At 39.6% G+C, this 26,721-nt stretch overlaps 1 protein-coding gene across 10 annotated transcripts in view; it reads right to left on the bottom strand.

The window, feature by feature from the left end:
- LOC127622859 (nuclear receptor corepressor 1-like) overlaps positions 1–26,721 on the bottom strand; it is a 135,123-nt gene that overhangs the window by 41,118 nt on the left and 67,284 nt on the right. For 6 of the 10 annotated variants that reach the window (XM_052096990.1, XM_052096983.1, XM_052097008.1 and 3 more), the window contains exons 15-24: positions 25,880–26,016; positions 20,313–20,509; positions 18,942–19,040; positions 16,723–16,785; positions 10,213–10,346; positions 9,578–9,653; positions 4,701–5,163; positions 4,061–4,259; positions 3,361–3,550; positions 2,197–2,361 (exon numbers count right to left, since the gene is read on the bottom strand). In XM_052096990.1, the coding sequence (XP_051952950.1) occupies positions 2,197–2,361; positions 3,361–3,550; positions 4,061–4,259; positions 4,701–5,163; positions 9,578–9,653; positions 10,213–10,346; positions 16,723–16,785; positions 18,942–19,040; positions 20,313–20,509; positions 25,880–26,016 (1,723 nt within the window). The remainder of the gene's footprint in view (positions 1–2,196; positions 2,362–3,360; positions 3,551–4,060; positions 4,260–4,700; positions 5,164–9,577; positions 9,654–10,212; positions 10,347–16,722; positions 16,786–18,941; positions 19,041–20,312; positions 20,510–25,879; positions 26,017–26,721) is intronic. The other 4 variants (XM_052097044.1, XM_052097053.1, XM_052097025.1 and 1 more) reach the window with 2 other exon arrangements.

The raw sequence follows: 26,721 nt of genomic DNA, 5'->3' as shown, positions 1-26,721 counted from the left end.
TCAGGAATTGCATTAAACCAATGTGTAAGTTTAAGTCTCAATAGCACCTTTTCCATTGCTAAACAATCCCAGTGAGTCACAGTGGTGGCTGAGAGTTTGTGTGAGAGCGAAAGAGAGGGGGAGGGGTAGCACGGCCCTTTCCACTATAGCTTTGTGAGGCTGATTAGGGAAAAATACATTGCAACAACAAAAGTTTCTCACATTAAAAGTTATCTCGGATAATAGAAACTGTTGTATTGATCAAGTTGCGCGGGTGCGGCTCTATTTGTTGGTCGCGGCTCAAGTCTCAATGCGTGTGTGTGTGGGTGAGATGAGAGCAAAAGAGAGAGAAAGAAGGGAGCCCAAGGACGCTTTCAATTGAAATTTAAATAAATGTAGGATATTATAGACATTGGCATTCTTATCCAATGTACTTAACCAATGTCTTTGTATTAATTGGTTATTTTGTTGTGGTAGCCCGTAGGGCTCTTTGAAATAACTGAAATAATTTGGCGAAGTGGTATGGCACCGTTATGCGGTCAAGACCTGGAACTACTTCATAGCCGTGCGTTTACTTGAAAAATAATTGCACACCTTAGAACATCTGTCAACCAATCAGAATCAAGAATTCAACAGACCCGTGGTATAAACACAAATACTTTCCCCTCCAGGATTCCCATTTTTAAGAAAACTGATTTTTTGGGTCAAATTAGGCTGACACTATTTTTACAGCCATTGAATACACCATTTGCCTTCAGATATTTAAATACTATGGCTAACTGTGCAGCCCACCAATAAGAGTGTAGTGAAATGTAGGAGAGTTTCTCTAAAACAAAATGGGGAGACCATCACAGACCATGTTTAAATGCACTTAAAGCCGGTTATTCCGAATTTTTGCAGAAAGCATCAAGTAAACGAGAACGACGATTTCTTTATGCCATTTAAGGGATTAAGAGAAAGCAGTTTAACACACATAGGTTTTCTCCTAGAGAAAGCTGCTTATGTGGCCATGCAAACACATAAACTGTGTTCTAACAGGTTTTTGAAGGGTGCGCATGTGTGTGGAACAGACCGAATAACAAACGCATAGGATGGAGCCCAACAACAAGTCAACAAAACATTTCAGTTCATACAGTGGGAAAAGCACATACACTATAAACTATTCCCATTTTTAAACACCACTGTAAAATATCGATGGTCCCTAACTTTTGCATATATGGGCTTGTACATTAAGGGAATCCCGGTATTTTACATAAAGGGAATCCCCACAATAGAAGCGCAATTCCCCTGCAGGTCGCAATAGAAAAGTAAGGAAACAAACACAGCAATAACTTTTGTTATTTACACAAGCGTTGCGGGAAATTGTGTTGCTGTACTGACCGCATGCATACACGAGTAAAGAGAATGCCGCATACACAGTTTATGTAAACCGGAACACTGCTTTCTCATAATAACCCGCTTTTTGGTGTAAATGTAGTCGATGACACAAACACGGTCAATTTTTGTGCTCCAGATAAGTGTGCTAATGACTGAAATGCTAACTTATGTACCTCTCTGTATGCAGGTCTAGCAAATCATTAAAGCAAAGAGACTTTTAAAACTAATGATAAAAATGGAAGTGGAACATATCATAACAGAGTGATCACAGACTCAGTGCAATGTTTTGAGGATGGGTTTTGCAACGTGTCCATGTTGTCTCGCATCGTGTCTATGTTGGTAGCGGTCTAATTTGGCTAGCTACAACCAAGTGATAGATGAATTTGCATGAAGAGTTTGATTGGACTCCCAGCCTTGGGCGTCAACAACAAAAGATATGGAAAGCATTTTCTTCTCCCTTTTTAAAAGCTGATAAGCATATTTACTTTGCTATTCCAACAATGCATGATTATATTGCCTGTTACATTTAGCATAATTTTTACCTGCCGTCCGTGACCCATCACTTGAGAACCACTTTCCTAACTGACGCTTTTAAGTGAAGTCCAAATCTTCAGGCCCAAACCAAGAGGGACTCAAATGGACCCACCCAACAAGTAACCCAGTCAACAGGACGATGCCGCAAGCAATCAGCCAACACTAAGTCTTCAATTACTTATAAAGTAGAGCTTTGTTTAACAACGAAACAACCAGATGGACAAACACCCTATTTTCAGATTGTGATTCCAAGTTTCTAAAACACATTTGCCTGGATGCAGAGCATACGGTAGCAAAGCTGCTTACCTGGCGGTACACTGTAGCGGGTGGGGTTATTGGCATCGGGCTGGGGTGAAGCTTTGCTAGGTTCCAGAGGAGAGAGTCTGTAAGGAGAGCCTGGTCTGCCTACTCCACCATGAGTGTCATGTTCCATCAGCTTCAGATCATATGGCATGTAAGCGAATGGCTTTCCTGGACAGGACAGAAAGGTGAGAATTTAAGAAATTTGCAGACACCAAATTGTCAGGCACAGACACACACAACTGACGACAGCTTAGTGAGCATTTTAATCAAACTAAATTCAAAAGAACACCATGCCACAATGAAAGGTATAGATAGAGCAAGGTAAATTCAGAGCTACATTGTAAGGGGCCGTTCACAGGGGACACGTGGGTTGCATCGATCTGTGCTGTTTTTTTTTGTCCACATGCACTAGATGGACATCTTTGAACATCACAATAAGTCTTGCTGTTTCTTTCAGAATTTCACGCCATAAGTGCATTTTTTTGAAGTGGCAAGTTAAGAAGTATGTTGAGTTAAATTTCTGTGTCTTAAGACCTCAGCATTCAATTCCATTCCACAGCAATCCATTTAACAGTTTTTAGACACGTGAACGCCTAGTGTGTGAACGGACCCTAAATACACCAAACATTGGAAGAACTGCAACTATAAGTGAAATTTCAGTTCAGGTTTTTAAAGACAGAGTCTAACCTTTAGAGAAAGAGGTCAATCAAAATGCGGTGTCTCTAATGGATATCACTACAAGAGAATGACCAAATGTTCCTTTTGGTTGGCTGCTTCTGTCTGGCTCCATCAAAAACAAGCAGTGCGTTTCTTAGGCGAGAAGAGCAATGTCCACTGTGTTCCTTTCTCTCACTTTTCTCTCAACACCCTTTAGAAGTCTATTTTTGAGCCAATTATAAAATTGAGAGTGGGAATAAAGAGATAAATGACTTCTTGGTTACTGTCTTTTCTCAAACTTTTCTTTGTAAAGGAGAGTGAATTCATGGGAAAATAGATCAAAGAAACTACATGGACATCACAATCTATTTGCTTTGTATGAATTTGCAACTTCACTTTTTATTTTTCAGTGCTCTCCACCCTTTAGGGACTGCTTTTTTGGTCATACGTTATTCCAAAACAAAAACTGACAGAGACAGTCATGAAAACTGCATTTTCTCTCTGACTTACCTTCTCGGTCAAGTACATTGGGACTGTGGGTGATGACTCGTGCTCTGGGGTCAGACTCATTCAGGTCCAGTCTCTGTTTGTCCTCCTGATGTGCAGACTCATGCACAGCTTTGATTTGGTGCTGTAACATGGCAAAGCCACTCAATGGAGCTCCAACAGGAACACCACTGTGACCGAATGGAGCTGAAACCTAAACAAGCCATTTGGGAAGTGACAGAGAGGTACCGATTCAAATGTGCTGGACTGATATAAACCTAAAATATATACTTATGAACCTATTTTAGCTAAGATAAACCATTTAAATATTTAATTTTATATTTTAACTGAGCAACTTAAGTGCTGTAGCTTCAGTTCTTCATAATCTCTTTAATGTGTTATAATTGGTCTTTGCTATGCAAAACATGGTACATTCTAATAATTTAAAGTTCTAAATGGCCAATCAGGGCCTCAGTTTGAGTACAGATTACATCCATTTCACAGTCACACCACTTCGCCACAACAGACAAACGTGCCACAATCTCCGAACAGCATAACAGATACAGCCCAACAGAGTAACCAAACTGAACACTCTCACTCTTCATGTTTAACAGCATGATTTAACAGATGTAATCAATTGATATATGCTGATTTGTTTGCTGATTGCCGCAGAAGCTAATCACAGCGTGTGTTCTGCGGAGACGGAGATGGAGGCAGGACTCACGTGGCAAGGTGGTTGGGCCCTGTCTCTGTCCAAAGGGGCAAATCTGAATGATAAATGGGGGTAGGGGCTGTGGGGACTGACCATAGGGGGAATGGTGGCGGCCCGCTGCTGTATCTGCTGCATGCTGAGGAGTTTGGCTGTGGGCATGACCACTGAGCCTGAAGCAACCAGCAATGATGGCTTTTCAAGAGAGAAAAGTCTGGCAGAGGAAGGAAGAGACAAAAGAACAAGAAAACAACATGTATAAGCAAATTATACTAAACTGAAAGTTATGTCTAACACTCACTGTGCCATAATCAACAAGTTTCTAGTGACAAGTAAATTGTCTGTCCACACTGAATGTGAAACTGCTGTGACATGTAACACAATCACAGCCAATCAAAGATTGATCTTAAATATACAGTGACGTGGAGCAGGACATTTTACAGTGGCCGTGGCTACCCAGCACAACACTACCAAACTATTTATTGACAAAATGTCAAAAATATGATTTACATGGCAGAGACATCTTTTACCCAGGGTTTCCAGCCCTTTTCCCTGACATTTCCAAGTTTTCCATGACTGTGGGAACACTGTTTATTATTTATTGCTTTATCACATCATGCCTGGTTAGGACAAAACACGATCTGTGGTTTCTTACCTCTGTCGGTCAGTTTCGGCCTCCACATCCTCGTCTGCACTGCAGGTGGCGCTAGAGTCATTATCCGAGTGGTGCTGCTCCGCCTGTTTCTCCTCTTTATCCCTGACCTCCGGCTCAGTCTTCACCTGCACCAGTCCTCTGTCCCCACTCGGAGTCGCCATCTCCACGTCCTGTGGCTCGCTCTTAGGATGGATCTGTGTGTCGAAAGCCACTCGTGCTCGCTCATCCTGTAGATGCCCATCTCCTGCTCCTCCTTCTGGACTCTTCTCCACTTTGACTCGCAGCTCGCTGTATGGAGGCTCCTGACCCTTGCAATCTGCTGCAGAGTCTTTGGTGGTGGAGCCGTCCTGGTCCAAGGTACCGTCCAGAATAGAGCTGGGATTTGTTAGTGAGTCAGAGGCTTTGGAGGGATCGGTTTGAGAGGGAGAGGGTGCACTCTCTGTGTCCGAGCTGTTGTCAGCATCTGAGGAAAGGAAATGAGTGTATGATTTGGGTGAGATATACCCATTCTCCATTCACTCGTGCAAAGAGAACACAGAATATCAAAACCAAACTTTTTCAATCTCTGAAAAGGAAACACAAAGGCAAAGCAGCAGAAAACCCAAACAATCCAGTCGTGACAGATCACAGGCAGCATTTGAGGTCACCATCATGGCACAGTGTCACGCAATCAAGCTAATGCACACAAGCAGTAGCCCTGTGGCTTATCACTACTTTTACACCCTTGTCATGTGACGACATGCCCACCAGGGCTGAGCTTTACCTCCACAGAAAGCCAATACATGCAAAATACATGCTAGTAACACTGCAGATTCCACATCTACCTGTATCTGTATACCAAAGGCAACAGTGATCCATATTCAACATGTTTTCCTTTAAGATATATAACAGCCTGTTACTGGCTAAAAATTCACTAATATCACATCACAGAAATTTTCCAGAAGCTTACAGTTCCACACACACAAACAAAAACACTATGTACTCCACTTGCCTGCTTCAAGTTACAAAGAGCCTCAAAGTTCTGCTCTCAAGACACCCCAGAGGAGCAGCACACTCAAAAAAACTAGAAAGCAACTACTCTTCTCTCCCCACATTCAAGTTACCTCTTCAAATCTCTTTCTCTCCCTACATCACTCTCTCTGAAAATAACTACTCTCTCCCTCATCTATTATTCCTCTGTGTGAACACTCTCTCTCCACTATCACAGTCGATCTGTTTCGCTGTTCCTTTTTCACAGAGCAGTGCGGGCTAACCCGCTTTGCTCCAGGAGTACATCGGGCACTACTCCAAAAAGCAGACAGGGGGAAAGAGAGTGAGAGACAAAGAGGGATGAGGGTAGAAGAGAAGGGTGAAAAGCAAAGCATCCACCAACTGAGAAGTAACCATAGAAAGCAGACCTGGGCAGAAACCTTGTGATTTTACTCACCGAGAAGCCATGTGAATATTTAAACAAATGGAGGAAAAAGGACAGGGATGAAGTATATTACTGTAGCTTAACTGGGTTAATGGGTCATGGTTTGCACTGATACAATGTATACCTTAAATACACTGTCTGGCTGTAAACAAAAGTCGCCATTTGGATTTAAATAAGCAGACACTTAAAAGCCTATGACTGGATCATTATTGCAGTGATTAACATGTTTCAGCTGGCAACAAATATTTTAACCCTAACTTGTGCAATGTGTAGCTTATCATTTCTTAAACAACCATGTCAGAATACATATCCCATAGTCACGGAAAAGATGTAAATGTGTTTCAGAAGGGGCAAATTATTGGCCTGCATCAAGCAAAAAAAACAAAAAGAATAGTGGTGAACCATCAGCTTCGCAAAAGAAATGGGGTCAGAAAAAAAACTTGAATGATCGTGATCAGAGATCACTAAAACACGAAGTCACATTGTAAAAAAAATCAACAGTAGAACTCACAGCTATGTTTAATAATGAAAGTAAGAGCATTTCCACACGCACAATGAGAAGAGAACTTACAGGATTGGTACTAAACAGCTGTGCGGCTACAAGAAATCCACTAGTTAGTGAGGCTAATCATAAAAAAACAACTTCAATTTGCTTAGGAGAATAAAGATTGGACTGTGAAGCATTGGAAAAAGGTAATGTGGTCTGACGAGTCCAGATTTAACTTATTCAAATCAGTGGGTGTCACAGGGTAAGAAGAGAGTGCATGAAGTGATGCACCCGTCGTGCATAGTGCCAACTGTACAAGCTTCTGGAAGCAGTGTTATGATCTGGGGTTGTTTCAATTGGTCAGGTCTAGGCTCAGCAAACTTTTGCGGCAATGAAATGAAGTCAGCTGACTACCTGAATGTACTGAATGACCAGGTTATATCATCAATGGATTTTTTCTTCCCTGACGGCACAGGCATATTCCAGGACGACAATGCCAAGATTCATCAGTCGCAAATAGTGAAAGAGTGGTTCAGCGAGCATGAGGAACTATTTTTACACATGAATTGGCCACCACAGAGTCCTGGCCTTAACCCCTCTGAAAGTCTTTGGGATGTACTTGAGAAGACTTAACGGAGTGGTTCGACTCACCCATCATCAATACAAGATCTTGGCCAAAAACGCAATGCGACTCTGGATGGAAATAAATGTTGTGACGTCGGATTAGGTTGTCGAAACAATGCCACTACGAATGTGTGCCATAATCAAAGCTAACGGTGGTCTAATAAAATATTAAAGAGTATTTTGTTGGGGCCAGGCAGTGTACACTAACAAACCTATGGATAAAAGTGTTTGCTAAATGAATATGGGAGGAGAAAGTAGGTGTAGAGACAGAGAGAGGGATGATATGGATAAAAGATTGCTGTGACTAGGTAAATCATGAAAAGAAAATTACTTAAAGAGGTAGATAGGAAGAGAGAAGGATCGGAAGAGGATGGGTGGGCGGTCATAACAGATCAAACAAGTTGAAGCACTCTGTGCTTTCAAGCACATATTCTTGAGGCTTTAAAGCCAGAGAACACTTACATAAGTGCAAGCCTGACAGTCAGAATTAGTCCAGATCCCTTATCCCTTCTCTATATTCCCTCTCAATCCACTCACTTTTTTGTGTTTCAGTCTTATTCACTCTCTGCCTCTCCCCCACCCTCCTGGTTCTCCCCTCATTTGCTCCCGATTCTCACTCATTAAGAGTACAGACAGAAGTAGTAGAGGGAGGATGCTGACCTCTGTTGCTGTGCACTGCGGTCTGGGGTTTCGCTGTCAGATCTAATCAAACGCAATGCAGTCAGACAGGTCAGCACACTGCACTTTTGCTCTCACTTTATCCCGCTCTTTTCTGTGTCAGTCTGTTTCTATCTCAGCTCTTTACATTACAGTTCTGCTATTTTTCTTCCTCTTGAAGGGAATAGTCTCAGGATTTATGGGTTAGAGAGAAAGATATGACAGTGGTGGGTTTCAGGGTGTTTGGCTGGGCATTAGAGCTTATGTTGGAACCAGCTGGGTGTTTGAGAGTAAAACATATATTATAAAGTGGATAGTTCTGAGTAAATTCCAACTGAATGAGCAGCATTTGAATGAATGAATGAATGTCAATATATAACTATATAATGTATTACTGCTGCTTAATTATTACAAATTAAGGGAATTATTACAAATCAAGAAGCAAATAGTGCTGTTGTCATAATTTCACAAAAGCAATAAGCAACTTGATTCTAGGCAAAATTCTAGGTCTAAGGCAAAATATTTTAATATCACAATATCCAATTACATCAACAACACCCTTGCCCCCACTACAGAGGGATTGGTGATTATTTTTTCTTTATTGATTTAGCTTAAATTCTATATATTTATTGAAACACAAAAAATGTAAAAGATATTTGTTAAGTCGAACTGCACATCAAACAAAACAAAAAGCAATTAAAATAAAACTTACATAACCACCCCAAATCAAAACATTTACTAACTTCCTCCACCGGCCCCTTTTGTTGTCTAACAAGTATCCATCTACGACAACAGGTGGAAAATTACCAACAGAAATTAAGATGGTTCAAGTTGAACATGTTTTTGTATTATTATACAATGTAATCAATTTCATATTTGTTTTTAAACAGCGTTTTCCACAAGCAAATCGTTCAAGCAAATAGGGGCCAGTGGTGGCTGGGCGGTTAAGGCTCTGGGTTACTGACTGAAAGGTCGGGGGTTCAAGCCCCAGCACCGCCAAGATACCACTGTTGGGCCCTTGATCAAGGCCCTTGACCCTATCTGCTCCAGATAGGAGATAGGCGCCGTTTCACGGCTGACCCTGCGCTCTGACCCCAGCTTAGTTGGGATATGCGAAAACTGCATTTCATTTGCTCTGTACCTGTACTCTGCACAATGACAATAAAGTTGAATCATAATCGTAAGGTTGTTTAATGGGGTCTATGCCCACTATAATTTTATTTCAAAAGAAAACTTAAGCTTAATTCCAGGGCCTGCAAATTAATAACTTTTCTTTATGGAGTTGATGAAGTTTATATTACAAAAGCAATGCGTTTTGAATAACATTTGAATTGAAGTTTTTTCAAAAATGACTGACATTTCAAATCACTTTTTATTTCTGCCATATCATAATGACATTTCATAATGTTTTTCCCGACATGCTGTATTTCCTTAAAAATGACATTTTTAATATATGTACTGTTTTTATCTAGTTGGTAAGACATGGCATATTTTTTACAAGTCATGTCAAAGTCTAGAGAGTAGGTTATAACTGGAAAATGTTTCATGCTATTCAGAGAACGTGTTGGCAGTGAAAAAGGACACAATCAGCCTTTTTAATCCGTAATGCTTTTAACGGTTTAATATTTTAATCTAAAAATGCAAGTGCATGATAACTATTGGGCTAATATTGAATTTATTTTTGGGCAATCTTACCATCACTCTCCTCATCATCATCAGGCATGGGGTCACTCTGTGATGAGTCTCGATTTCCGCGGAGCTGCCTGGAACCCTGCACACGACAACACACGAGGTACAAAAACCATCAGATATGCCTAGATATGTGCTGCACTCAAGTCAAAATTTCTAATAAAAATGTCTTTGTAAGTAGTTGTTAAAAGAAACTTCTGATTCATTATGGCATGATCAATGTTTATTCATGATGAGACACTTGCATACAAGATTTGGTTCCTAATAAAAGGCCAAAAGACTGTTGTGGGGGTAGATGCCATATTAGCCTTTATGAGAATGAAAATGAGGCTGTGAGGGATAGATTTATAGTCTTTATAATGGCCTAGATCACATCTAAAAAATTTGGTCTACTGAAAACTGTATGGAAAGATTTATTTTCAGTGTTTCGTCAGCTGAACAATCAACAGCAATTTCAACAAATGTACAACCCATTGAAGAAACTGTACTTCTATCCTTACGGCCTCATTTTCATTCTCGTCAAAATTTTTATATGGCACTACTCTGAATAAGGTCCATAAAACTATCCATGTACAGAAATTAAGAGTATGTAACTGGAATGTTCGTTTGAATAGTTAGATTCATGAATGCTATTTCTGTACCTTGTGTTGCTGTAGTAGATTGTCTAGGTTGTGCCGTCTCTTGTAGTTGAAGTAGAAGTTCTTACACTGAGCTTCACTCTTACTGCCTACCATCTTAGCAATGGCTGACCAGTTCCTACCATGTTCAACCAGCCCTGTATTGAAGAATGAGCACGCCATGAGTGGTTAAGGTGCAATCTAGAAAAAATATCTGGGCATCAACTGTAGTAATGGTCGCATTGATCAAGAAGCATGAGCAAGTAATGACTTGATAGATGGACGGACGCCATGTGGGAAATTGTGGATTGTGCCAATATTCCTGAGCTTACAATAATAGATGCTACTGTATGGTGTAAGCCAAGACAACATTCAATCAGGATCCCACTACAACATGGAGAAAAGAGATGACACACTGCCATTAATAGAGATAGGAATCATAAGGAATTTAGCAATCTTAACAATACAGTTTTAGATTCCTCTTAATTCTTTCGAGGAAGTATTTGAAAATAAGAAATCAGCCTCAGCAGCCTGTTTCCAAATGATGAGATCATTTCAGATTTCTACAGAGCAGATCAGAAATACATTTTAGACAATTCTTACAATTCTAAAAAGGTATGTTTGCATAAATTTTAGTGGCATTAATGCAATCCAAATTCATCCTAACTATATAATAAATTTTTTTTTTACAAGAAATTTGACAACATTTATATTATTATATTATTCCACTGATTATATCAAAACTCACATGTATTTTTAACTGCACAGTGTCATATGAACAATCAGTTAATAACTGCACTGCCTGATTGAAGTCTCACATGTCTGAAGTACAACATTAAATAAACATTGTAACAGTTCCAGACACAGTTTAGACTGTGTTATTTAGCCAAGTGTTGTACTTCATTCTTGTGAGACTTCAAAATATTTCTATTCAAGTTGGAAATTCAAAACATGCGCATCAGTATAAGATTAATTCAGTAACTGCTATGACTGATCTATAAGTGTTTTGATTCATTAAAATGAAACGGCTCATAGGAGTCATTTGTTCAGGAATCAGACCACACCAGAAGGGCCGGACGTTTTATGCTGTAGATTTAAAAGTCTCAGGCTGAGAGGAGTCTCTGCATGCTTTTACGCTCTAGATTCAGTAGGGGGCAGTGCTGCCACTAAAATGCACTGCAGAAAAAACACAGTCCAAATATTTTAGAAAAGTGTTTGATCCACACTGGCAGAAAATGTCACGTACAAGAACAGTTAACGGTACCGAAAGTCATGATAATCATGACCCTTCTGAACAACAACTGGTTCTGGGCTCCAAAACCTAGCCATTAACCATCTATCTGTATTACATCATGTGAACATGGGTTTCAGTCAGAACTGACAGTGCCACTTATTCTGCCTCATTGGTGCAGCTAATCCTGCCATCTTAGCAGGAATGGATGAACTTGTTGAGGCAGGACGTGCAGGGCACCATAAGGTTCAGGCAACCTGATTAGCTGAATTCTGTCCTGATGAGCAGAATTATCTGATTTCAAAGTATTCAACAAGAAAACACATTAGTGTCGCAATTATTACTTCAGGTTGCATAGGATACAATTAAATTACCAATATGAGGTTAAGAAATCAGAAAGAGACTGCTATCCATAGGTATCTAAACAAAGGCTGCACTACCTCTAAAGCTAGCGACACAAACCGACTTTAAACAGCTTAATAACAGTAGGGGATGACAAACCGACAATTGCTGCTGAAATTTTGCCGTTTCTGACCTATTCTGGCACCAACTTAACACTTAGGCCAAAAAATTTATTTTACACAAGTAGGCGTTCACAGATAAGATATCTTGGGCAAAACATTGTCAACATGTGGTCCGGTTGAACATACTTGACATGCGTTTTTGCATTACTGCTGTAACCATGCTACTAGGCAATTCCAGTAAAGATGATCCAACCCCAAAATGAGTTAACCAAACATTTTAACTAATGCTCTAAAAGCAAAAAAGTTGCCCAATTTAGATGCCCAATTCTCCACTGCTACATCTACTGTCTCCAATTTGTATGCATCTTGTTTTAAACCCAGCCCAAGGTCTTGTAAGTCATTAAACACTCAAAGCTCCTGTATGTACAATTAAGAACCACATGTCCCTGAATGACACTGAGGTTTTAGAGTGATTTTCATAAGTTTCTTGACAAATGTTAACTGAAAAAAATGAGAAATTGTACTTCACACTATCAGCCCTTTATGTGCAATCCCATGGACTGGCTAGGGTCTTCCCTCCATAAGAGGTCTGGTACTGAAGCTCTGAGGTGTAACTGCTTTTAGCTAAACAATGACTGAATCAGTAATCACTTGTTGTAGACGTTGCCCACAGTGTGCTGGAAAAGAGGCCACAGATAGCACCATGAGGCATAATGAAAGTGTGCATTGTATACTGAATGAGTACAGGATTAAATCACAGCAAACAACACTGTTCAAGACACAGTGGTTTATGGCACATGCTGTCCATGATACAGCTCAAAGATTTTCTTTGTTATCTCTCTCCTGGAGTTGTGTGGCAGAGTAAAACCTGGTTTATGCTTACTGTGTCTGTACGGGTGTGATGGTTCGCACATAAAAAAGACGCCATTGTAGCGCTTAACATTGCCTCCACTTCAGATCCAGATTTTTGTCAGCATTTACATATGCTTAAATCCCACTGGACAAATTTGTGGGAAGTATGGCTGAGCACATGCCAGACACTTTGAGACAAAGAACTACAATAAATAAGGTTAAAAGCACAAATATTTAAACTACACAGTGGCATTGCTCAACAGTTGTTCTTGTTTAGAAAGACTATAAATATTCTCAATCAAACTCTCATGTAACAATGACTCAAACAATGAGTTTAAGGCCAGAAAATCTGTTTGCCCGACCAATGGCAGAAGACTGTTCAGGAAACCAGTATAATTATTTAACTTTTTTTATGTTTGGTGACACTAACATGTGGAAACTACACTTCACCTTTCACTTCTTCAAACAATTACTAGAGAACTCAGTGTGGAGTTCCCCTAGTGCAGAGTCATGTTAGGCTGTTCTGAACTGTGCAGTGAACAGTGAACCTCAGGGCTCACCAGAGGTTGGTGCAAAGCAAAAGCCTGTAGATACAGGGAAAGACATGCATGCACACGAGCGCACACGCGCACACATGTAACCAAATGCACGCGCAGACACGGTCCTCCGTGGACTAATCTTCAGCGGCTTTATAAGAGAGGACTGAAAAAGAACAAAGACAGAGGGAGGAGAAGAAAAGTTAACCATATTCTGACCTGAGAACCCTTGTGGAAACTCTTATGCTTTAAAAAGCACTAAAGTGTAAGCTTGTGTAAATGCTTCTATGACGGTTTAATTTTTTATTAATACAAACATTTATTGCACTTAAATATGTTTATTTGTCTGTGTGTGTGCGCATGCAAATTGAACTCCTACAAACACTATCATCATATCTTACAAATGTAAAAGTACATATTAGAGCTGGGGATTTTAACACGTGCATGCATGCGTTGATTTCTGCAATTAATTGTTGACTGTTTAATGCAATGAAATGAAATTAAAAAGTATCCGTTTCTAGTTTCACTTCCTTTGACTAAAATTGGCATATATTTCAGGAGGTAAATGTTTGACCTGACTGCACATCCTAGCACAGTAATTGATTGTGTGAAGCAGTGCATGCTTATTACACACGACACATTTCCTGGGCATAATAAAAACGGGAGCGGATTTATTGTATGAAGAATGGAGACTTCAACCTCAAGTAGTGTGCCAGGTGTGGGAGAGATACGGGCAAGCTATGGAAATGCTCACAGTATGTGTCCACTGGTGCGTTTTGAGCAGAGCTGAGCAGGCATTTTTCATTTCTTTCCTATGGAAGTTGAGCACAACGCATGCGTGGGGAATTGTGGGATTGACAGCGGATTATTTAATTATAGATCAAGCCTTGAGAACAGCCAAGAGCATTAAAAAGTTGAGAAATTAGCAAAGTTACGCAAATGAGATGTGGAAAACAGCAGGTGGCAGCCAATCACAAACAGCTGAAGCAGTGACTTCTGTCATAAGCGCTTCAGCATATGAAAATAATGGTGAAGTTTCTGCTGGAGTCATTGCTTTAGTCACATCATTTTGTTTAATTCAGAGTAACAGACTAACAAACAGACTTAAAATGGTGATTCAATGCATTCATTGCAGCAATACTGTGGCTGGGTATGCAAAAGTTTCATAAATCGACACCAGGGGTGGGCAACCTTTTTGACATGGAGTGCCATTTTTTACTTTCCTGGTCAATGGCTGTGTTGTTGTTGTTGTTATGAAGATTTTTGAACCGCACGATGTAGGTTTGTTTTCTCTTTTAATCGTTTCATGTCATTTTGAGTGACCATGATTTAAGGAGGGTGTACCTGTATGCTGGATTGGAAATCTCAAGGATTAATAGTGATGTTTTCCTTATTACACCAAGTGTTGTTCTGAAAGCAAAAATAAACAAATGAAACACTGAATGTAGGCTGTCATCCGCGCAGCCTGACTGAAGCAAAGCAGGAGCGTTTGTTTACTCGCATGACTAACAAAAGACGAAGCGCTGCCGGCTCATGATGCTCGAATGGCTAGCACGCATCTAATAATGCACTGGCGATGTACATTTAAGTTTATCTTGCCAATAAAGCTTAATATGAATTGAATGTGCTTATTTGATCCTGTTCTTGAAGTCCACAGGAAAACTACACAAGATTGTAACAAACTTTTAATTTCAGGATGTCAACTGACTTTATGGCTCGCACATATACTTGTATCAAAGATTTATAGCTGTTAGTTTTTTAATGCATAATTTATACCATTTACAAGTATTTACATTGATTTGATTTGTAGATTTAAAATCGATACTGTCTCTTTAAGGAAACCAGCAGTTCTGTTATAAGTATCTGTATATGAGCATATATCAATGAGAGAGGACTAGAATAGCTTCTTTACCTCATCTGTGCAATTCATGATTTGAATTAAATCTTTGTTTGTTTGTTTGTTTGTTTATCAACAATTGACCGTAAATAACAAAGGATATAAAAAGAGATATTATTCAATGGCAAATGGATTGCGTGGGTCTCCTTTTTGGACACATTACAAGGAATGAAAGAAACCAAACATGAACTCTCAACATGCAGTAAAAGACCTAGCTTCACCGCTATACTAAAATGACAGGTGAGGGAAATCTACTATTTCTTTTACCAGCAAGTGGCTGATCAACAATTTAGTTGAATGATGTGAAATTTGGTCTCTTATGAGAGTGATTTACTCGCATTGTAGAGAGTTGTGCATATAGTTAAAGATTGATCTTGGGATTTAAGGATCGAGATCGTTCAAATGAAGATTGGAATGCATTGGAAAATCTATATTTTTACCCAGTACTAATTGGCATAGACTTTTTTAAATAGGTCTGTAGTGCAGCCTTAATTGACATCACACTTTTGTCTCAGAGATCAAAGTTTGGAAGTTTCAAAGCATTTTATATTGTTCACCGTGTCATATTAATGCCACTTTCTGGATTTTCACCCTCTATTCTGCGCATATTATTGTTTCTGAATTGTGCATTGTCACATCAAAAAGCTTCACTTGAATTGTTAATAAAAAAGTCAAATGTTTGAAATACGATGATAAAAAGTTTTGGTTTGTTGCTAACTTTGTATGGCAGATAAACAATGCAATTTCCATAAAATAAGCTCCTTGATGAAAATAAAGGATATACCTAAATGGACAACATGGAGTATTTATGGTAAGGCAGACATTTACATTGAATTGTCCTTTTAAAAATAAAAAATCTGTAATTCCCTTAATTCTCAAGGGTGATTTTTTTTGTATTCTCATTAGTGTGTTACCATAAGTTTTACAAAGATTTTTTTTAAGTTTGAATCAATATAAATTGAAGGCAGTAAAACAAATACCATATTTTCGTCATGAAAAAGTCAAAATGTAAAACACCATAATGGTCGTAATATGAGGGTTCTCATAATTAGGGTTCTACAATGTCTTATTTTCTTCATTTGATTTTGGGTTGGAATGTGACCTGGACATGTTTTGTAAAATGTTTTTACGCTGAGACGAACATTTGTCCTTAAACACAGGAGTAGGTTAGAACGCTTGGTTTAATAAACGGTCTTTAGGATCTTCCTCTAAAGTTCTAGTGTGTCAAACGCTCACAAAGTTACTTTAGTTTCTTCGGTACAGTCCTGATATGAATAGATCACTACAAAGAGGATGCTAACAAACCCACATTAACCCAACCAACTTCCCCCAATACATGAGACATCAGAGACTAAAAAAAAAAAAAAAAATATATAAAAAAAAAACATTTAAAAGACAGAGAGAGACAGAGAGAGAGAGAGAGAGAGAGAGAGAGAAGTGTGGTGGAGTGTTTGTTCATGTGTGAAGATCAGACAGAACCAATTAAAAAACAGAGAAAGAGAGAAGGAGTGGGGCAAGAGAGCACACAAAGACCAAGTAGAAGTCAAGCAGTACCTTTTTTGGCAAACTCCATCTCCTCCTCCGTCCAGCGAGATGTCTCTCCAGCTTCAACTGCGCCTGTAGTGATACACACCGTCGTCAGCAACAACAGTGAGTTATAACTCATCCAGTTCTACATGACACAGCTCATCTCACATCCTCCCTCTCGGTCGGTTTACACTCACGAGCTGCAGAGAGACCTACTCCCTCCCTAACCCTTGCTTTCGCACTTACCCGATTTCTGTCCTTTGCCCTGTTTATTGCTTTCCCTTCCTTGTGCTCGCTGGACACAACTCAACAGTCTCACCTCTCTTTTGCTCCAGTCTTTCTCTCTAGTTCTCTCGCTCTTGGAAAGCCCAGTCAGCTGATCTCAGACAGTGGAGTGCACAAGCACCACCCTTTTGGATCCAAGACCAACACACACAAACCAACACACACACATCCCCCACACACACCCATATCATTAGGCAGTCTGTCTCATAACAGTAGCAGAGCTGAACCAAGCAATGCAACAACCCCTCCCTACGTAATTTCCACTCAACTACAGTGAGACAGCGCAGTAGAGATAAAGCCCATGCTCGCTCTCCCTCCCTTTCTGAGGGTCTCCTTGAGATTGACTAAACACTACGACAGATTTAGCAGTGTGAACCTCTGACATTTATGCAAGAGTGCGAGTGAGTGTCTCCACAGTGTTTAGATGACTTGTGCAGGACGTCTCCACTAAATCTCTTCAAATAAACGGCTCTTTGGTAACCCACTAGACATAATTTACATTGCCCCATGACCCCTGAGTGCATGTGCGTTATGCTTGTACAGTCATTCTGTATGCTTTTGTCTTGTTGATCAGGGTTTAGACATGGAATCAGAGCTTTAGATCAGATGCATCTGGCTCTTAACTTTTAAAGTGGTAGTTCAGCCAAAACTGAAAATTCTGTGATCATTTATTCACCCTGATTTTGATCCAAAGCTGTACGACTCTGGTGAATGGTGGCTAACATCATGCCTTTCCTCCATGTTCCAAAGTCCATCAGTCACACAGGTTTGGAACAACATGAAGGTGAGTGAATGATGACAATGTACACTTTTGGGAGAACTATTCCTTTAACCCCCTTGTTACAAGTTTACAAAAGCATGAAAACAAGAACTTGCACAAACACTTGAGAACCCCAGAGATAAAATCAAGCTCTGGCACAAATCCCATCAGAGATCGGCCCCTCTTTTCAATCACAAGGCATTACAGAGTCATCTTTTCTCATACAAACCATGAGGGTTTGAGGTTTAACAGCATTACTGGCCCATCTGATCACAATATATTCAGCATAAGGGAGTGGAGATGATAGAGGTGGAACAGGAGATGGGAAGCAGTCAGTCTCTGAACAGCGGGAAAGACAAAACACGAGCAGCAACCACTCTACACTGCAAGGTGCAGTAATTAGCCTCATTTGACACTTTCTGACAGGGACATCAAATGCATTTAGTGGCAAACATAATTAGCGTTATTTATCTAACAAAACTCAAACGAAACAATCACGCCAGTCTGTCATTACCCTTTTTCGCTCTAACCAAACTCCTCCTGAGACTCGCCGTGTTTACCTGCCTCTCATTATTGTCTCCATGGCGATCCCTCCACCCGCTGTCACCATGGCAACATAAACTCAGAGACCTTGAGAGTCTAGCGTTGGGTGGCAGGAAGAGGAGAAGAGATTCGGAGATAGGAAGGAATGGAGCAAAAGAGCAACAGGAAAAAAAATGAAGAAAAAAAAAAAAAAGAGCAGAAAGGAGAGGATGAGAGTGAGTACAAAAGGAATAAACACTAAAATTAAGAGAAAAGCTCTGGATGTCGTAACAGTTTGAAGATCAGATGAAAAATGGTGCTGAGGAGCTGTGGTTTTGTTCTCCAGGCTGTGATGGAGATCAAAAGCCTCAACTAACCAGAGTCCCCATCACTCTGTTTCTCCACGACAGCCTTCCTATCACTACCAACCCCAGTTACACACACAAACCTCACTGTGGTCAGATAAAGGAATAAAATATGTAATTTTCAGGCTTCAAAATGAGGTTACAGATAAACACACTCACAATCACCATTCCATAAAAGAAATGCAGAATCAGCAGACAGTCATCATAGAACTAACCAGACACACCTTTCTGAGAAGTGTGAACTTATGTAAACAGAAAAAAACAGAGAGGAATAGTGTGTGTGAGAAAAAAAATTTAAAATAAATGCCGTTTACCTCGTGGGTCTGTGCTGGGTGGAGGAATAGGCTTTGCAGGCTCTCGTGCAGGTTTCTGAACTGGCTCAGGTTTAGAGGGATGAGTTGGCTCTGGCAGAACTAACACACACACACACACACACACACACACACACACACACACACACACACACACACACAGAAAATAAACCATCAGAACTTAATTTATACTAGTGTGTACATGTTTCCTAGTGTAGGGAAGTCTGTTTCATTTTAGTGAATCAGTCTGTTAAGACAGATCATTTAAAAAAAACTGGAAAAACTATTCTTCAATAATCTGGTCTTCAACAGTTCCCAGGTGTTCCTGTGCATCATTTAACAATACATTTTTTGGGATAAAATAACCGAATGCAACTTTAAACGCTGCTGTTTAGCACTATGTTTTTGATTTAGTTACATCTCAGTAGGGCTGTCACGATTACGACATTTGGCTGACGATTAACTGTCAAACAGATAATTACAATTATGACGATTAATTGTCCATTTTAGGGCTTTCACGATTATGACTATTACGGCGATTAATTGTCCGTTTTAGGGCTTTCATGATTATGACGATTAACTGTCATACAAATTGTCATGCTTTTGTCATAACTTAATAAACCTTAACTTTTACATGATTTCCCTTAAGGCTTTAAAAACTTATGAATGACATATATTATTTAAAAAATCTAAATATTTCAAAATTCATCTTTAGTCTTGGTCCATTTGCATTTACACTGTTGTTGTTGGAACCCTGCCAACCTTAATGGCTATTATATTATAAATTAAGTTACATTATAAGTATGCAACAGTAAAATATTTCTATCCAAATTTATTCACTTTCACACATTACTTTAAGGCTCTCTGATTAAACAGATAAGCCCTGATCTCACATGAAAGACCTTTGAGATTCTGTGTTTATTCAGTATCATCTCGGGCGTGACACCGGTCACTGCGTATCATTAACAATGAACCCATATTTAAATGGACAATAACATTCGCCATTACACGATTGTTAAATTAAAGTGAAACCAGAGCACTTTGCATTCACTAAAACTCTCATTTATATTTTCGCTGAAGTTCACATGGTCTTCAGAAGCTGCATTAAGTGCTGTCAGAGTTCAACTGAATAAGACATTCAAATGTGGCATTCAGTTCCTTATTTGGACAGTAAAATGTGATTGGAATTTAAAGTGCAAAATAATCAGATGATTATTTAATAATTGCGACAGGCCTACATGTCACCCACGTCAGTTTTAGTAAGTGATTAATAAACACTTCATGAACTAGTTTGACCGAATCATTGGAAAGAAGCAGTTCAAAAGAATGATTTATTGACAAAACCATTAATGTACATGAATCTATGACTGTTACCTGGTTCAGGTGGTGGTGGAGGTGGAGGCAGTTCCTCAGCCACCATAGATGTAGCCTCATTATTGGCCATAGAGCGGGTGGTGATGCGGCCCTTGCGGCGCCCCTGGCTATTGGCGGTCTTTCGGCCACGCGGCGTGCTCTGTTCCTTTCCCTCCTCCTCTTCTCCCTCACACTTCTCTTTGTCTTTGCTGATTTCCCTGTGAAGGTAAATAGGAGGAATTAAGACTCTACTTTTTGCTGAACTCGATTAAATGAAACCGGGTTCTAACACATTTGGCACATGAATTTCCATGACTTTTCCCAGTTGCTCATTATTTCTAGCTGATTAAATAATTTAGAGCGGAGTAGGGCTGAAACGATTAGTGATGTTATCGACAACAAAAAATTGTCGACAAAAATTTTCATTGTCGAATAGTCATTTGATCTCATTTAACATAACATGAGATCACATTAAACTGTAATGATGACTCGTGAGAGCAGCACTGCAGTTCACGCCTGACTGAGGAGAGGAAGAATTACACAGATCACAGTCCAGATGCACTCTAAACTTTCTCAGCTTCATCTTATGTAGATTGCAAAGTACAAGGGAATTATACAAAAATAACAAATACATTCGTTGTGGAATAAGCGGAGTCGGAGCTCTTTAAAAGAAACACCCCGGTGTTACATCTTAAATGCAGTTATATTTAATGCGTTATAGCTTTACTAAAGTTCAAATAACCAATACACTTATATTTAAGATACATTCTCTTAAAGCAAGTCTAAATATATTAGATGTTGATTCTCAAGTAAATTTATCTCATTTTAAGGAATTTTAGACAATTTTAAATGGAAAACAAGACAAAAACTTTGTGATTTCATTTGCAGATCTGCAGATGAAGTACTGGTGTAACAGTGGAGCGAGAAAGACACTGTGTCAAATAGAGATGGGCATTTTGGAAATTTGGTCTACTCGAGAATTTGTTGAGTACTCTAAGGGGCATATACATGAATGCACTTATATGTCGAACATAAGTATTTGGCTGCTGCATTGCATCTCGTTGTTCCAGTGTCTTGCCTGTTTATTATTATAGACTGTTATATTGTAATCTTTTACAATAAGTACAAAAGATAATAAAAAATATAATGCATAATTTTTTGCCATTATGTAAAGACTCGCTGGCTAACTCAATGAAAGAATGCTCAGAAAGTGAGACTCTTCCTTCAGGTTACCATAATTATCTTAGTAGGCGCACCACTGTATTCATCATGGCTCTCTGAATGGTGTATTTACAAACCATGGTTTGCTTGACCGACGATGCCATAACCACTGCGTTTTTAAAATGGTTTTAAAGTGAAAATAGTTTTAAAGACCCTGCGCTCAGTCCCATTCAGCTGCGCTCCATCTAGCTGTTTGAAAAGAATAACTAGCCTGGTGTGTGTGCACGCAGTGTTGAGCGCTTTCTGCTCCAGTGTCAGAGCTTGTTGCTATAATGATTATTTATGCTGCTTTCCATTCAACTCAGATTTTCCAACTTCCTACCAAGAAAAGTGCAATGGAACACCACTTCATGTCGGACTTCCAACTTGGAAACTCCGGCAGGAACTTCGATTTTGCTGAAATGCAGTTGTGTCACACAAACATGTCGACACCCGGGGAGATTTACAGTCAATGATAAACATTCACTTTTATCAAATAATACACATTCATGAGTCAAAGTCCATACATTAAATGATAATAAAACTTGTTTAACCAACATTTGCAGAGACAGGTGTTGAAAACACTGATTTACACTCTCTTTTGACAATCGTAAACCTGTAGAACAAACACTAGCTTTGCAGCAAAGTTTATCAGTTTGGCTGCTATGAAGTCTCTGTTGAAAATCAAGGTTCCGCTGAAAATCACAACGTAATCAATCTCAATCTCCAAGGCCCCTCTTTGACACGTTAGTGTATAGTTGTCACTGAGCTTCGAATTTAGTGAAAAGTCACGTCATACATTTTCATTATCACTCATAGTTCGATCATTGCTGTCACTTCCAAACGCTGTTACTTTCAAATACTCATGCCCATCACTATTGTCAATCATTTTGTTGAGTTTTCAGTTTATGATAAAAGCAATTGGACTGAAAAACATTTACCCGTTTCAGCACGAATTAAATTGGGTCAAATGTCCCATTTAAGTGAAAAGGTTATTTCTAATACGAGGGAGAAAATTTTCTCTGCCACCTGATGAAAGACAATAAGTCAGAGCTGAGCTGACTAGAGATCAGTGATTTACAGCATGAGATAAACCATGACCAGAGGGAGATCTCTCATCATCTTGTGTTCAGGAAGGGCATCCATACCTGACCTCTGCAGAAGCATCCAATTGCACCAAGTCTGGCTAAACAGACAGAAGCACGTGTCCTATGCCAGGTAGGGCCCGCCCCTTACCTGAGTGCATATAAGGACATGCACGCGCTGCTGTTCCTCAGTTGACATTCGCTTCTCGCTACCTCTGTTTTCACTCTCAATTGGATTATTGGACTTTCAATATTTGTCTACAGGCGGACACATCATTAAGATCAGCCTCTGCCAAATGTGACTGTCTTGCTTCAGCCAGGTTAGCTGTGTTTTATTTGCTGCAAGTCGCCCACGCTCACTTCCTAATACTCAGGCTTCCTGCCTTTCTCCCTCACCTTTTTCCCCTGATCCATGGCTGCCCGCCATGAGTTTTTTTCTCTACTATGGCACTTTCTAAACCCACGGCTACCTCCGGGGATAACCAGTCATGTGCGCCGCCCCAATCACAGACCCAGATCCTTTCAGTGTCATTTGCATGGGACTCAAACAAGCAGAGGAGGCTCTAGAATTCACAGAAAATTGTAGCCACTGTAGCCACTCACAGGGTCCTGGTTCGGAGATTGGCTGAGGGAGAGAGGCCCCAATCAATTCTGGCCAAATTTCTGCGATCATCCCATAAAGATCTTGTGATAAATATGCATGTTTTTGGTGCTTATGCCTCCTGTGGTGTGGAGTTTGTTTTGTGGAACATCTCTTGCAGGATATTGGAGTAATTGTGTCTTTTGTTGCACTCATTTATCAGCCGAATGGGCCAGCTTACTGAACATTTGTTTGACTGTCCGAGGAAACTGAAATTGTTATTTTTTTTGTGCTGTTCCGCTAGCGGCTGGAGCTTTTTCTGTGGAGGAAAACTCCTTCAGAACAATTTTGTGGATTCATCTACACATTTTGTGTGTTTATTCCGCTTATTGGCTGGAGTTTGTTTTATGGACAATATTTTGCTGTATATTTCTGTCTCACAAAATCTGTATAGAATTTTAGGAGTGGGGTTGGTGATTAGGGAGGGATATTAATGGGGGTTAAATGTTGATTTGTTGTGTATTTGTTATGTTTTTCTCAGTTTTTTTTTTTTTTATCAGGGTTGCAATGGTATCAGTTCAGTATGGTATCATTCAGTATCAGAAAATATTACGGTTTCATGGTATTACACAATTACTATTATCAGTGAAAACAGAAGGGTTATTTATGTATTTATTTTGAGCAAACACTTTATTAAATTGAAACTTGGAAAAAACTATTTTAGGAAGGAAGTTTTCTCTCCCCCCTTTTAAAAATTGAAAAGCATATTATATGAGCCCATAATAATCCCGTTTGTTTCCTAATTTTAAACAGAAAATACATATTACACAGGAGGAAAGGCTCCTCATTACCATGGTTAGGTCAGTGTGCTTGTCTTAAATAATAGTAATAATAATAACAAATTATATTATTTATGAAAAATAAATACTAGCTGAAACATCTTGAAACTTTAACTAAAACTGCCACTGTTGATATAAAAGGAGGTCTAATAGATTCTACCTTTAGATTATTTCATATGAAACTATAACATTTTGTCAAAATATCAGTTACTTTTATGTAACTTTTGTATGTAAAATCATGAAACAATTTTGTAAAGGTGATGGCACATAGTACAGTGTTGCTCTTTTCCTCCTCAGTGCTGTTTGGCATGTCAGGGCTGCTACTGTTTGAGAGGTTTTACTTGACAATCTCCGTAACGCTTTAAGCTAGAAAAGGCTCACTAGAATTGAAATTGGTCACATCAGTTTTGAGGTCTGCGCTCCGTAATATTGAGGGCACGCGTGCCAGAGAGAAGAGCAGATCACGATCGCAAGCTCGTTACACTCGTGCGAAAGTGCAGATGAGAAGACTTTAGCTGTTTGCGAGATCATCATTAAATCTGCCTCGGTAGTCGTAAATAGGCCATCACTTGGGCAGCCGCCCAAATATCTTCAATGGGAGAACCATGGCATTGTTCTTTCCCTGCGGTCCACGACCAAGTCCGATTAGACCAGTTGAGAAACTCTGCTTTGATTCACACACACACACTCATGTCAGACCCTCTCGCCTCTCTCTGACATTTTCTCCACTGCGTGTGTGTGGGACGCAAGTTGGCGAGTCTGACAGGCAGAAAAGTAGGAAAGGAGATGCGTACGCGCATGTGAGATTCTCTGTCCGGTTGCATTTTTTTCTCAATACCGTAGATAAGCAAATGTAAATGGTATGACAACCGTCAAATTTCATGCCGTGGTATACCGTTGCAACTGTAGTTAACGCACAGCAGCCTTTCTCGCTCAATTCATCAGAACGCCTGGTTCACATCAGTCAATCTGAAAGATGCTTTTTTCCATATTAGCATATATTCCCCGCACAGAAAAGTTATTCATTTCTTCTATTAGGGCATATGTTACGAATTCATAGTCCTTAATTTCAGCCAACCGCTGAGTTAGAGGGAGTTCCGTCTATGTGTGGAGGTGGGCTTAGCTCCACTGAGAATAACGGGTCTAATTATCCTAATATATATAGAGGTTTGGCTGATCATAGCCAATTCCAAAGTGAAAGTGGTGCAAGACACTCGCCGTGTGCACATTACATCGCTCGGCTTCAGAGTGAATGTGAACAAGAGCAATTTTACACACGTTCAGTGTGTTATGTTCCCGTGTCTGGAGCTAAATTCAACCTCCATGCAGGTGCGCCTATCACAAGAGTGCGTTTTCTCTCTAATGAATTGTCTTTTACAATTCAAAGAGTGGACGAAAGCGCAATATCGCACATGTCTCAGGTTACAGGATATTATGGCATCAGCTATTCAGGTTTAGCCTTTGGGCCTTCTGAGAATGAAGGCATTCGTGAAGTGGGTTTCATCCCTCCATTTCAGCCCATTACGCAATCTCCGTCGCTCCATTACAGTGACACGCTCGTGCACACTCATTCAGAGAACCAGGGTTATGAATAGTACCTTTTGTTAAGAGAGGGTCTGGGCCCTGGTTAAGAGGCCTGTTTGATCACAGCAAGAGAAAAAAAAAAACAGCAGAGATACACAATTAATTAAAAATGAATTCTGTATTGCATACACATACAGCAGTGACTTAAGGGATTCACTCCTGTATTTAAATGCAGTTGTCACTCCCAGAACTTAGCCTTGTGTACATGGCCTTTGATAAGTCAAAGAAGAGTTGGAGCAAAAGGGGTAACGAGGTCAATTACAACAGAAAAACAAAAGGGAAATAAAATACAGGACTTACTTAGGGTCCTCTTTTTCATCTTTCTCCTCCTCTTCCTTCTTTTCCTTTTCCTCTTCCTCTTTCTTCTCTAATTTCTCAGATTTGTCCTCTTCGTTCTTGTCTTCTGTCTTTTCTTCCTGTGAGGGTCGCGTTATCTGCTTTAAAAAGGACAAAAAAGCGTTTAGACAGTTGACATTTTCAAGAGTATAGGGCTATGAATAGTTTCCCCATCACAAAAAAAAACCCATCACTTAACCTTAAAATGTGCTGTATTTCATCAACCTATCTATGAAGCGGAGGAATGATTTTGTACCATCAAACACCATATGGGGAGCATCCACCAAGAAAATCATGGTAAAGTCCATCGCTCTCTCACTCTCTTATTATGATGGGTTTTATCTGTGCCTAGAAGCTAGTCCAGCAAGAAATAAATGTCCTACTCCCTCATGTATTAACGTTACATTTAAAAAAGCCCTGTCCTATGCACACATAAGGATAAACAAAAACAATAAAAAAAATTAAAAAAACATTTGACTTGTGAATGTACATTGCGACCAGTCCATGCCAACCAAAAATTTGCTGGTTATACCACCTGTCCCTAACCAAGAATGCAATAACACGATCCTCCAAACATGATGGTCAAGTCAGTGATGTTTAGATATCAGAATTTTTTTTAAAAGGTCTGCTGACGTTTTTTTTATTTCCTCCTGTTTGCCATATACATAAAGTACAGTTTCTCTCTGAGATGCACACACATCATTAAGAGCATGAACATCCCTAGAAAGACCTCAATAAAACATTGACAAATCCACATGCACAGCTTTAAGAAAATATGGACAATGGGAACTTTTTGCAGATCATGT

This window comes from Xyrauchen texanus, chromosome 3 (assembly GCF_025860055.1).
Source record: "Xyrauchen texanus isolate HMW12.3.18 chromosome 3, RBS_HiC_50CHRs, whole genome shotgun sequence".
Lineage (NCBI taxonomy): Eukaryota > Metazoa > Chordata > Actinopteri > Cypriniformes > Catostomidae > Xyrauchen > Xyrauchen texanus.
The sequence above is the reverse complement of the archived record's forward strand: the minus strand, read 5'-3'. Positions and strand labels throughout refer to the sequence as shown.